A 13,711-nucleotide genomic window follows, 5' to 3' on the forward strand; every position below is an offset into this window, starting at 1 on the left:
ATATATAATATAAAGTGGTACGTACAACCTTAACATTGTTTTATTTGAATATTTTGGATTTACATCTCATGTTTTACAATTTTAACATATATTTTGCCCCCATATTGAAACTCGAGACCTAATATAATTTTCTTACGTCCATACTAGAAAATATTGTTTTGTTTCCTATACTATGTCACACATTTTGATTGTAACTTTATTGAAAAACAGCTCCAGTATTTTTTGCACAAAGCCTTTGGTTTCCACTAAAAGTGTAATGATTCATTAATGTTGGGGCAAAAAAGGAAACCAAAAGTGAAAGGAATCCAAAGTTTGATTTGTTTTGCACAAATAATATGTACTTGTACTTGTAATGTCTGTGTTTGGACTTTGAAGTTGAGTTCATTTGGAATGATAGATACAAAGAATAAAGAGAGAATGTGATAGGTGAAACAAAAACATAGAAGATGTGAGACAAAAAATGGAAAGAATGGGAAAATGCGTATAATTGTCATTTTATGTTAATCCCTTGGAAAGGAAAGATCATTTAATTTCTTAGGGGTCCTATCTAATGTGATATCTTTTTGGCTGAAAAGCTAACAAATATTAATCTTTGTTTTCTTTCTCTTATTGATTTTTACTATAAATTACAACTCTGAAATGCTATAATATCACTCATCACTTATACATATATTGTAGTTTCATCTCTCATCACTCAAAAAGAGAAAGAGTTGACTAGGTCAAAGGAAATATCTAGTTTCATATGAGCGATATTTGTTGGAAGAAACATTCATACACCCAAAAGCCATTAATTTATTATCCTTAAGGTATGAAGATACTCTTGGCTATCCTGGCTAGTTCCACTCTCCATTTGCTATAATTTATTTTCTCTTTTTTTAATAACTTTTCTGTTTGTTATATATGTAGATCAATATATTTGTATGTATGTTACATTACATTATATATATATTTTTTTTTTGTATGTGAGTGATTTGGTTTGAGTTTCAAACTCACCATCTCAAATCAATCATATTGTTGAGGATTTCTTTTCTTTTTTTCATATAAATTTCAATTTTGCAAGTTTGAATACAAAGATAATAACATGTATAATTGTGATGTTAATACACCACACATTTCTTCCAATTTGTAATATTACCCTTGTTTGTGATGCGCAACTGTTTGATTCAGACTAATTGATCACTCACACACAAAAATGGAGCTTGCAAGTACCCGTAGAGGACATGGAGGTCGATCCAACCGGCCAAGGAACAATCATAATAATCACGACCACAACGACTACTATGATAGTTATAAGGCTCCTCTTACCTCCAGACAGAAATATAAACTTGAATTGTAAGTTTATATGATTTCTTCTCTTCTATGATATTATATAGTAAAGTTGACGTGCATCACATATATAATAGAAGAAATGTTAATGTTTATTATATATCATATGGTTTTTTCAGATTGTTTAAAGTGTGTCCATATACCGATGAGAAAAAGAGGATGGAAATAAGTAGGGAATTAGGCATGCAACCTCAACAAGTAAAGTTTTGGTTTCAGAATAAAAGAGCTCAGTTGAAGGTAATATATTTTTGTTATTCATATTTTTTTACTTTTATTCTTCTTTAGATAATAACCATGTTATATACTGTTTGTTTTTTTTATTTCTAATACCCTTTCATGCTGATATTGATTCATTTTTTATTAACCTAAGTATATTATTGAGAGAATATGAGAGGCACTACTCTTACCAAATAGAAATTTCATAGAGATTATCTTGGATATTTCGATACAATCTGTTCCACTCATACACCAATCAGAAAATGATACAAAACCAATATCCAAGCTTGAACCTAAATCAAATCTATAAAGCCTAATAAATCAAAGGACCTATTATTAAAATCTAATTAATCTCATTTCTAATAAGATAGACTAAGGCCACAACATGTCATAATCTTATGAGTGTATTTTTTGGTTAATAATAATGAAATATTTCAGACCCAACATGAACGACAAGATAATTCAGCCCTCAAAGCAGGAAATGACAGAATACGACGTGAGAACGTTGCAATTAGGGAGTCATTAAAAAAACTCACATGCCCTAATTGTGGTCCACCTATCAATGAAGATTCTTATTATGCTGACCAAAAGATGAGATTAGAGAATGTGCACCTTAAAGAAAAGGTAACTTTCTTATATCACTAATATTATGCTATATGATATTACCGAGAGAAAAAAAATGATAACGTAAGAGTTTTTTATACTATCAATGTATCATTTACTAACACAAATGAATGAAGAACAACTTATTCAATGTTGCAGCTTGATACAATGTCTAACTTTGTATCTAAGTACACTGGAAAACCATTTTCTTCACTTCCTCCAATTCTTGCTATTAATATATCCCCGATAAACGTGTCTATGGGGACTAGTACTATTGGAAAGCAACAACGATTCTTTGACGGCGGTGGAAACGGCGGTGCCGGTGGCAGCATCTCTTCTCTTGGTACCAATCTTCGCCAAGAGACTTCTACTTCTTGTAATGCTACACCATATTTGCCTCCACCTGGTTCCTTATCAGGAATTGATGAGCCTCTCATGTCAACAATTGCTACTATTGCCTTTGAAGAATTTATGAGACTCTTGCACACAAATGAACCCTTGTGGTTAATGTCACCCACTGATGGCAGAGATGTTCTTAATTTTGAGACATATGAAAGAATGTTCCCCACGGAAAATACTCGCCTCATGAATCGTAATGTTCGTGTTGAAGCGTCGAGAGACTCAGCTTTTGTTATGATGAAAAGCTCTACTTTGGCAGAAAAGTTCATGGATCCTGTAAGTTGCTCTTATTCTCTCTTAATAATTTAATCAAGATTTTAAATTTGGGTGTGCAAGGGCTCTCTACACTTATATGTGAAGGTTTTGGGAGTTGTCAAAACCATATTGCGACCTCAATTGTGACCGCATAGACCGTAAATGTCCACAATTATCCGAAATGTCAAGGTTTTCGAAGTTTTTGATCCAAAACCATTATGCTTGAATTCAATAGACACCTTCCATTCAGTTTTTTGAATTGCTCAAATTAATGTCATGATTGATTTTTCAGAATCAATGGAAGGAAATTTTTGCTCCTATTGTTTCAGCTGCAAAGACTATAGAGGTTGTATCCTCTAGCATCATGGATGGTAGCAATGGTTCATTGCAGCTGGTAAGTTGGAATTAAGAACAATTAAATCACGTCTTTCAAGTTGGATCCCATGAAAGTTTTTAATGCTAAACATTTTATTTAGATGTATGAAGAGTTACAAGTGTTGTCTCCACATGTTTCTACTCGAGAGTTCCACTTTCTTCGTTACTCACAAGAGATTGAGAAGGGAACATGGGCAATAGTTGATGTTTCATATGATAATCCACAAGACAAACAATGTATGCCACAATTTCGGTGTCACCGTTTTCCTTCTGGTTGCTTAATCCAAAACATGCCTAATGGTCAATCCAAGGTACATCTCTGGACTTGGATCCTCTATAGTGATTAGTGAGTAGGTAAAGGTGTATCACCCTAGATATGAAAACTGCATTGTTAGCATAATTTTCAATATATATATATATATATATATATATGTAGGGTGCATTTGCACATTTGCTTATAAAAAAAAGTATTAAATGACTTGCTTACATAAGGGAGGGAAATCTCACTTTATAGGATACAAATCTATATTTATGATGTTGGCTACTTGGGTATAATTAAGTAATAAGCATTTGCATGGAAGTGATCGATGTTGTTTGTTGTAGTCCCTTTTCTTTGCTGTTGCTCTATAATGGTATTGCATCGTTCAGTGTTGAGTGGTATTACAATAAGTAGTGTGTTCTTATAGTTTTGGTACATAGTGGGGTGGGGGTCATATACAATGGACATTAGTTTTCATGTGCCTTGCTCTTAGTGTAGGGATGACAAAGGGTTCACAGACACACGGTTACCCACTGGAAATGTTCGGAATGGGTCAAGTGTAGGGTTGTGTTTTTTGACCTGCAAATAATCGAGATTGAACATTTTGAAACCTGCTACTAAATGGGTCTGAATTTAGACCGTTGGGTACCACACATGTGGATGGATACTCAAATCAACAATTCTTAAATCTATATATAACTACACTATCATATCAATCATAATTATAATGTTATATTGTTATTCATAAATATAATATTATGTTAATTTATAAATGTGAAGTTAGGTTTTAAGTAACTCATAATTGTGTTTTAATGTTATATTGATTTTAAAGTTCTTGTTAAATAAATTTTCAAATGTTACGTTGTTAATATATAATTATGATCGATGCAAATGTACAAGTTGTTCGTAATTAATTTTAATGTTTTCTTAATTTTTGGATACTCATAAATCTGTTAGGTACTTAAAGACTGTGGGGACAGACCCACCAGATATCCATGTGTGTATAGGGTCTCACTCCAAAATAAATGAATGGGGCAAGTTTAGATAGTATATTACCTAGACCCATTCAAACTCATTTTCACTAATGTTTCTTGTATGTTGTGATCATTGTTCTATTCATGCACATCTGGTGCTTATTAGTGAATTTGTTTACTTCGAAAAAGTAAAAGCATTTTAGTAACTTCTTATAAGTTGTCATGTAGGTTACATGGATCGAACATGTAGAGGTAGAAGACAAAACTCCTATCCATAATTTTTTTAGAAACTTTATGCATAGTGGAATGGCTTTTGGGGCAGACAGATGGCTTGCTATACTTCAGAGGATGTGTGAAAGAATGGCTTCTCTGACCGTGACAACCAATTCGACTCGTGATCCTGGAGGAGGTATATATATATCATGAGGTTTTTATTTGAACATCTAGTTTTAATTATCTTGTTTTGACACCTTATATATACATTTCACCCATGAAAAAAGACAAAGTAACATACTCTCAAATTTGTTATCCCAAACCACGTCTCACACTGTTAAAATAAAAACATATAAAATAATAAAATTTTAATTTTTTAATGGATTTGATATATTTTCATTCGTGAAAGACAAAATTTGAGACTTAGTTTGGGACAAAGATCTTTGTTCCAATGTTTTTATTGGTGTAGGATAAAATTTGAGATATGGTTTCGGACATCACATCTTTATTCCTCCCATTCATGTATATAATTGTTGTTAACAAATCATTTTGCATACAGATTTCACACAATCTCTGCCATCATATTTAATTTTAGTCCCTTAATCTGAACTACATGTCATTTGAATTTTAGTGATTACGTCTCCAGAAGGAAAGACAAGTATGCTGAAACTTTCTCAAAGGATGGTCACTAGTTTCTGTGCCAGTGTTGGCACATCAAATGGCCAAAACTGGACCACAACGTTTGGGTCAAATGAGATTAGATTCAGAGTCACTTACCACAAGGGCACAGACCCAAAACAAACTAATGGTGTGGTTCTAAGTGCTGCCACTACAATCTGGCTCCCAATCCCTCTACACATTGTGTTCAATTTCTTCAAGGATGAGAAAAGAAGACCTCAGGTTGTAACATATAGTAGTTAAGTTAATCAACTTATTCTGATGTTTTGATATTAACAATGCTTCTATTTCTTTTATAGTGGGATGTTCTTTCCAATGGTAATCATATGCAAGAGGTTGCAAACATAGCAAATGGTTCTCACCCTGGTAACTGCATATCGATTCTTCAAGTAAGATAACCCTCCTTTGTGTCTAAATTAAAGTTTTAGTAATTAATGATATTCTTACACTAATTTTATTAACACTACTTTTCACACATACTTTATATAAATTTATCAAAAGATTTTTGTTATTTCCAAAGCAAAAGTCTTTTAATCAAGTAGCCCTAAAAAACAGCGTTGACAAAACTAGTGTGCATGAGATAAACATCTTCCATTGAAGATTGTTTGTCTTTCCTTTTTATTTGCATGGTAATTTTACACTTTTTACCTAATCCATTTGCATACACATGATAGACTTCATCATTATAAGACTTAAGTGTTTCCAAAGAAAAAATCTTTAAATCTATGATATTATAGTAAGTATAAATTGTGGTGAATTTTACAATATGTACCTAACCCATTTGTGAATAAATATGATAGGATTTCAACACAACTAAAAATGGCATGTTGATACTCCAAGAGAGTTGCATAGATTCTTCTGGTGCACTTGTGGTTTATTGCCCAATTGATCTTCCATCAATCAACAAAGTAATGAGTGGTGAAGACCCTTCATTCATTCCTCTAATGCCATCTGGGTTTTCCATTTCACCAGATGGTCAAAAACACCATGGAGGAGGAGATGGTGCATCAACCAGCTCAAGCTTAACCAGAAGCATAGGAGGAAGTGGTGGATCATTGATCACAGTTTCATTCCAAATACTAGTGAGTAACATTCCTTCAGCAGAAATCAACATGGACTCAGTGGCACATGTTACTAATCTTATTAACACAGCTATCCATCAAATTAAGGTTTCATTGAATTGTCCTAGCTCCTCATGAAGGTGGTTCTATTCCTAATCATGGTATCAACGTGTAGGAGAACTACCATTTACTGTTTCTGTTTGGTTATGTGTTGATGGTAACTAAAGCTACCCATGCTTTTGTTTCAGTGGTTCCAGTTCATTGCATTTTACACCAACTACATTTTTTATTGGTTTTTTGGGTATAAGGTCTTTTTTTTTGTGGTGCATTTATTGTAGGTTAAGGTCTTGATTTTGTTGTTGTTTTTGTATTTTGAAATAGAAGAAGAGATAATAAAAGACTCACCTTATGTGCTTAGACTTCATATTCATGATTTATTGACCTCGTTTAGTTGTAATAAAAATGGGGTTAGAACTAACAAAATGTTGATCTAGTGGTGTAAGGTTTCACTAAATTCAGATAATGACCAAAAAGAAAAGTTTAATTTCTGACAGCCACACTTATTGGGAGAGACAATCATGCATCCTGAAAAGGATTAGTTCTTTAATAAAAAACCGAGAATATATCCTTGTAGTACAAAAAAATGGGGATAGAGAAGCCATGAATATTTTTAAAGAAATTACAGCACATTTCTAACTTTGGATAATTTTATCATGAAAATCTAGGAGCCATAGATTTTTTAAAAGCAAACTTCACGATAGAAATAAAGAAATACATTTACAAGTATACAACCATATACAGAGGAATTAAAAGAATAAATCTTAAGACTTTTTAAAACTAATTAAAGAAAAGTTTTTTTAAATTAATGAGCATTCACCTGCCTTTGGAATGCTCATCCTCATTTATTTCATTCGTTTAGAAGATATGGGTATATGAGGAATTGAATGTGGGAAAAAGTAGAAAGCTAAAACCATAAATTACCGTTAATATGCATCTCTTTATGATTAAATTAATTATAATTCAATGAGCTTGTTTTTGTAGTATTATTACCAGTGTAATTGACGTGCATGCATGTGCAATAGTTTATAGTCTAGATTTGAGACTCACCATCGTTTTAAATTTCTTCCCCATACCACAAGTGTAATTGGGGTTATGCTATGTTGATTCCAAGGTGTGAAAATATGCACACCCTGATTTTAAAAAGAAAATATGTGTATTATTTATATAGAAAAAATATATGTATCGATAGTGGAAGAATTTTATACAATGTCACTACATCATCTTTCATCTTTATTTAATCATCGACTATTCACAAAAGTAATCCAAGTTAGTGTTGGATGATATAGTGACTATATATAAATCTTTACACTAATATATATATATATATATATATATATATATATATAAATAAATATTACACTCTTGTTTATAATATAACTCTACAAGACCAATTTTTTGTTGTTGTAAATGACATAACATGTCATGTGAACAACAAATAATCATCATTATGTTTAATTATTTTATTATATTATGTATATGCAACTTAAGGAACTTCATGATCATCTCTCTGAGACAAATACCTAACTGCTTTTTTTGCATATCTTATTTGAGTCTATCTGAGTTTTTCTCTAGTTTTGTCATTAAATTTGCAAACTTTTATACACATGATTTTTGTTCAACTGATTTAGTGGTGTTTGATAATCAACTTGAGATTTATATCATTAACATGCATAATATTGTTGAATGTGGTTCTTTAAAAGGAATGAATAATCTTTAAGATAAGTTAGTTGAAATTGGAATATACATTTTTACACAGTAGTTTATATTCTTCTGAAGTTAGTAATAAAATTCTAGAAAAAGTTTTTTCAACTATGAAAAGTATGAAAAAATAAGTTGCGTAATTGAATGGAATATGCATAAATGAATAATTGTCTAGTTGCTTATATTCCATAAGAAGTGTTCAACAATATTGACAAAAAAATTGATTACAAAACGAGAAATGTAATTTATTTGATTAAATATATTTAGTGAAAAATGTTATTTATTTAATTAATATATTTAAATTTTGTAATTTTGACATTAATATTTTCTTTTTATAATCGATGTTATACATTATTTTCATATGTATTTACTGACAGTATAAGTGTTTTACACTGTCAACAAATCATCCACCATTAATTTATTAATTATCATTGACTCTCAAACAAAAGTAATACAAATCAGTGGTGAATGATGGACTGACAGTGTAAAAAATGGTGAATGATGGACGGACAGTGTAAAAACTTTATAGTGCCAGTACACAAATTTTATACTCTTATTTAAACTTTTAAATATGTTGCACACTTAGCCTCTGGATCCTAGATCCATCACTGTTTGGAAGTCTATACAATAATATAACAATCCTATTGTAACCAATTACAATAATGTAACTATAATTATGACTGTAGTTACAATTTAAAATACAAATACTCATTTTGGATCTAACGCTAACTAGCAAGAACTAAATTGTTGTGGAGAGGTATTCACTATGTGAGAATTCTCTTTTGACAACATACTCTCAACAGTGCCCGTGTCCAGAACACTTGTAAATGATAGCCAGAAAGAAATTAATAGTACTCAATGAAACAAATGCTATTAAATGTGGAAGATTAATATACAATCAATAGCGATTGGTTCACTAAGTGCTATTGATTGTATACCTCAAAGATTTAACAATGTGTATCACTATAAGAAAAAGACCTATTAGCCACGGTTAATGGGCCACACTAAATGAAGCAAATGTAGTTGTTTCTTACACATTTAATAAAACTTACTTCACTAACCTATCATGGTAAGCAACCACTCTTGGCCACCACAAATATAACTAGTCATAGAAACCACGAACTAACACATTGTCAATGTCGCTAAGGTCACTAATCAGACAATCATTTGATATACACATGTTTTTGTTTGTTAAAGTTTTTTGGACATTTCGTCGAACATCTAATATGCAACTCTTTGCAATATAGCCAATAACAAAAATGAATAACTAATAAGAAGAGAAAACATGAGATTGTTTGACCAGAATCAAAAGTAACTTCATGCGAGATATTTCTTACATCCAATACATCTTCTCCAATCTTCTCCACAACAATGATAACCTTATCATCAATAATTAGAGGACCTAACTATTATTCTGTCTCTTTCACACGCATAACACTCTTCTATGATGAGATGAAATAGTATAACTCGTTGACACATATAGAATATGGATTTGTTCTGTTTTAGGGTAGGGCAAGAAAGAAGAAATTATAATAAGACAAAGATTGTGAAATCCGTGCCGGACGTCAAACTAGAAGAGGTCCTGTATTAGGTGTAACCGATTAAACCGTCCAATCTGACCTAGTTATTCCATACATAATTAATAATTTTAATCTATGAATATATGATAATATATAAATGTCAAACTTTACGTAATTAATAATTATGTATCTCTTCATCTTTTTTTGGATTGGAGTAAAACAAAATATTAGATCAGTGTTCTATTTTTTTTTTAAGTGAACTATTCGGTTTACTTCCTGAGGTAATCCGGTTTAATCGGGTTTAACACGGTCAGACCAAAATTTCTCCGGTTCAAAGCGGTTCAACCCTCATTCGGTTAAGATTGCAAATCAAAGTTATTTTCAAGTTCGGGCAACAGTTTGACCGGCTGGACCGTCCAATCCATTCTGGTTCTCACATTACTGAATAAGACCATTTAAGAGAGATTAACAGTGTTTACAAAGGTTAAGTATGATGTAAATTTTTAATTGACTTGACAAAAAATCATTGGACGAGACAAGGTTTGGGATAGGAATATGATACAAAAGATTCTCATCCCCATAAATTGGTTGTTTTGTGATGAAGCTTGTTAATTAGGCCCGTGAGAAATCGTATTTAGTTCTTGAAAAAATTATAGATTTTTAGTCTTAAATATTTTTGTAGTTATTCCATACTAAAAATGTTTATTGATAATCTTACTTGCATTAGATGGTATATGAAAGATGCTAGAGCCTAGAGAAACTGGTAGACTGAAAAATAAATCAGATTCCAAAGTTCTTTAATCTTGCTTTTCTAACTTATTTAAAAGAAACTTTTGCAACGCTTTGCAGGGTCACTAATTGTCAAAGAAACAAAGAAAAAAGAAAAAAACTAGGGTTCAGTGTGCACTAGTTGAAGTATAAGTGTCACTATTATGATTATTGTGGCAATTGGCTACGATTTCAAAGTTAGATTTGACAATTACTACTTACCACTCAGGTGGAAATGCAATGATTTTCTAGAGAAAACTGCATATACAATGGTTTGAAGTATTTATTAAGGCTGAGATTAGATGGAATGATACTATGTGGATATAAATTATGAAGTCAATGTTTATAATCTTTTTAATATGCCATATAATTATGTTATACTTTTAATAAATTCTTTTTAATTTCAAATGTGTTTGATGTGTTCATGAGGCTTCTAATTTTTATTCAATCAAATCAACTTACAAAGTGATTTGGCATAAGGATGAGTCTAGATAAGAGGATTGTCACTTGTGGAATGGGGTTTGGAAATCTTTAGCTCCTTTGAAGATTTGCATGCTTGCTTAGAGGACTATCCTGGATAGGATTCCATGTAAGTGGAACTTAGCCAAGAGGGGTGGCAATTTCATTGGGAATGAGCTTATGTGTGTGGCGTTAGGATTAGCTTGAAATTAGGGATCATCTTTTGTTCATTTGTCAGTTCATTTACCATATTTGGCAGTTTCTTTATGGATTGTTGGGGCTTGCTATGGTGTTACCCCCTTCTGAAAAGGCCATTTTCTACAACATTTTCTTCCGGTTAAGGATTGTCAGTTTGCTCTATTTTTTGGATTGCTGGAATTTGGTCTCTTTGGAATTATCGTGATAACGTACATCATCTTTAACAACAACAAATTGTGTATGGAGGCGGTAGTCGATGAGATAAAATTCAAGTCTTGGTTATGAATCAAAAATAGACTCAAAGGTGCAAACATGTCTTCGTTTGAATGATGCTCTAATCCGATCTTAAGTTTGGATTGTTACCGTTATAAATGTATTACTTTGTTGGATGGAGTGTTATTTTCTAGGTAGTGTTTTCTCTTAATAATTTTCTTGTACATTTATTTTCTCTCTATAATTTGTTATTATTTTAATAAAAAAATTCACTTATAAAAAAATTGTTTTCATGTCCTCTTCAATTTTAAATGAATAAATAATGAAGTATGCCACTTTGATTGTTTATCAAATTCCAAATCGAAATATTGAATTATTAGTTTTCAAAAGTGGAGTCTTACTTCCAAATTTTCAAGTTAAATTTTGTTGTTAATCAAAATCTAACAAATCTTAAAACTCAATAAACTTGCTCATTGGTTTATATTTTTATAAATAAAAGAAAATGTAGAATCAAATTTAACATATATATGTTTGATGTATAAAAAAATATATATATGTTTGTTTAGACTTCACTAAAAACATTCACCCCTTTTAGGAGAAGCTTAAAATGTTTATTAGTACTCACTTCTCACACAACTTTTCTTTATAAAATATTTTTTGGAGAATCATTCATAATAAGTTTAAATAAGAGAATGTGTGTGACACATCAATTATGTTTATTAACACTTGGAAAAGGATAATTCGTGTGACAAAATAGAACACTTAAGATTTTCTAATGCCAATACATTCAACAAATAAAAATTTGAGGATGTTAGTTTTATAAAAATCACATTTATTCCAAAAAAAAATGTGTCACTTATTATCATTGATTGAAAAAATATATTTAAATTAAAAGCTTAATAATTAAACATTTCTCTGATCAATCATAACAAATATTATACAGAGTGACATAATTTATAAGACAATCCTCCTACTTTTATCACACATATGCATTAATGTGAGACAGGGAGACACACCACTAGATGAAAGGCATCTATCTAGTATTTCGATCACAAGTATTAAAAGTTATCCTTTTTCTTTACATTTTACAAGTATTAAAAGTATTAAATGTCGTCATGACCGCATATGACACCTTTATAATCATGATCGTCAAATGAAATTGGGGGTATCACCCAATTCTTATGATATTGGCAGGGTTCCGGATAGTTGATTGCATGACCTCCCGGACGTACCTTTTCTGGATTGCCCTAGAGGTACCGCCATTAGCGAATCTGCCTGATATTGTGTTGATGCCCACTAGACTACGTTGTCATCGGTTGTTAGGGCGGTATCGATCTCCTCGGTCCTTCTTTGAAAGGCGTTCTTGTTGAGCCTTTAGGGGGAACGTCTTCGAGAGGGACTGGATTGATGCAGAGGTGGGAATCGCCCTTATCAGGCCTGAGCAATGAATTGTTAGAGGTGGCCAGCTTGAATCAAGTCTTCAATAGTATCCCGTAGTTGGATACACTCTTCAGTGACATGCCCAAAGAAGGTGTGGAAATCATAGTATTTGGAGCGATCTTGGGTCCCCAACTTTCTCCCTGGGTTGGGCTTGCGGAGCTGGACTAGATGAATGGCCATAACTTCTTTTAGGATCCTGGTGCGACTAGCATCGAAGGCTACGTCCAGTACTCTTGCAGCACAAGAGATTTCTTCACTAAGAATTATGAGTTGTAATTACAATATCTCATCCCGAGATTTCTATGTACCTTACACACTCCCTAATCCTTATTCACTCTTGGAAAACACATTTCCAAGTGATTCTAATCCCCTTTCTTTTCACACCCCGTGAAAGAAAATATTCTGCAACAATATTGAAGAATGTACAACAATGACAGATTGCCTTTACAAGTATGAAAGTAGTATAACTTGCAATCCAATCAACTCTTTATGTATACTAAGTAATAATGCTCTTTGGAAAACTTTGAAACACTTCTAAGCAACTTCAGAAAAACAACTTTGAAAGTTAAGGACTAGTTGAAAAAAGTGTAGAGAAATAACTTCAGAATAAGTTTAAGAGCTTTTGAAAATTGTATAAGAGTTGTGTGTTGTTGTGTTGTGATAGTTAGAGCCTTTATATAGACTTTCCAAACACTCATGGTGCCTTTCTGAAAATGTAGGAGTTGTTTGAAGTGAAAAGATTTCGTTTGGAGTGAAAACATTTCATTTTGAAATCTAAAATCTGATGCAACAGCTCTCAGTAATCGATTACTGACAGTGGGTAATCGATTACCCAAACTCTCTATCCATTGTTCATTTAAAATCAAATTAGAGTAATCGATTACAGCAATCTGGGTAATCAGTTACTCAACTTTTCAAAACTAGTAATTTGTTACTCAAAGACAGTAATGGATCACTCTGAACAGTTTTAAGTTGGATAACTCTTTTCTCACA

General features: G+C 31.9%; 1 protein-coding gene across 1 annotated transcript; it reads left to right on the forward strand.

Annotated features, from left to right (window-relative positions):
• On the forward strand, positions 1,193-6,672 carry LOC109330860 (homeobox-leucine zipper protein HDG11-like). The gene is made up of 10 exons (XM_019565133.1): positions 1,193-1,332; positions 1,446-1,563; positions 1,981-2,166; positions 2,305-2,820; positions 3,092-3,193; positions 3,276-3,485; positions 4,636-4,816; positions 5,252-5,520; positions 5,598-5,687; positions 6,099-6,672. Exons 1-10 carry the CDS (start codon positions 1,193-1,195, stop codon positions 6,495-6,497), a joined length of 2,211 nt encoding a protein of 736 aa, XP_019420678.1. The 3' UTR covers positions 6,498-6,672.

This window comes from Lupinus angustifolius, chromosome LG17 (assembly GCF_001865875.1).
Source record: "Lupinus angustifolius cultivar Tanjil chromosome LG17, LupAngTanjil_v1.0, whole genome shotgun sequence".
NCBI lineage: Eukaryota > Viridiplantae > Streptophyta > Magnoliopsida > Fabales > Fabaceae > Lupinus > Lupinus angustifolius.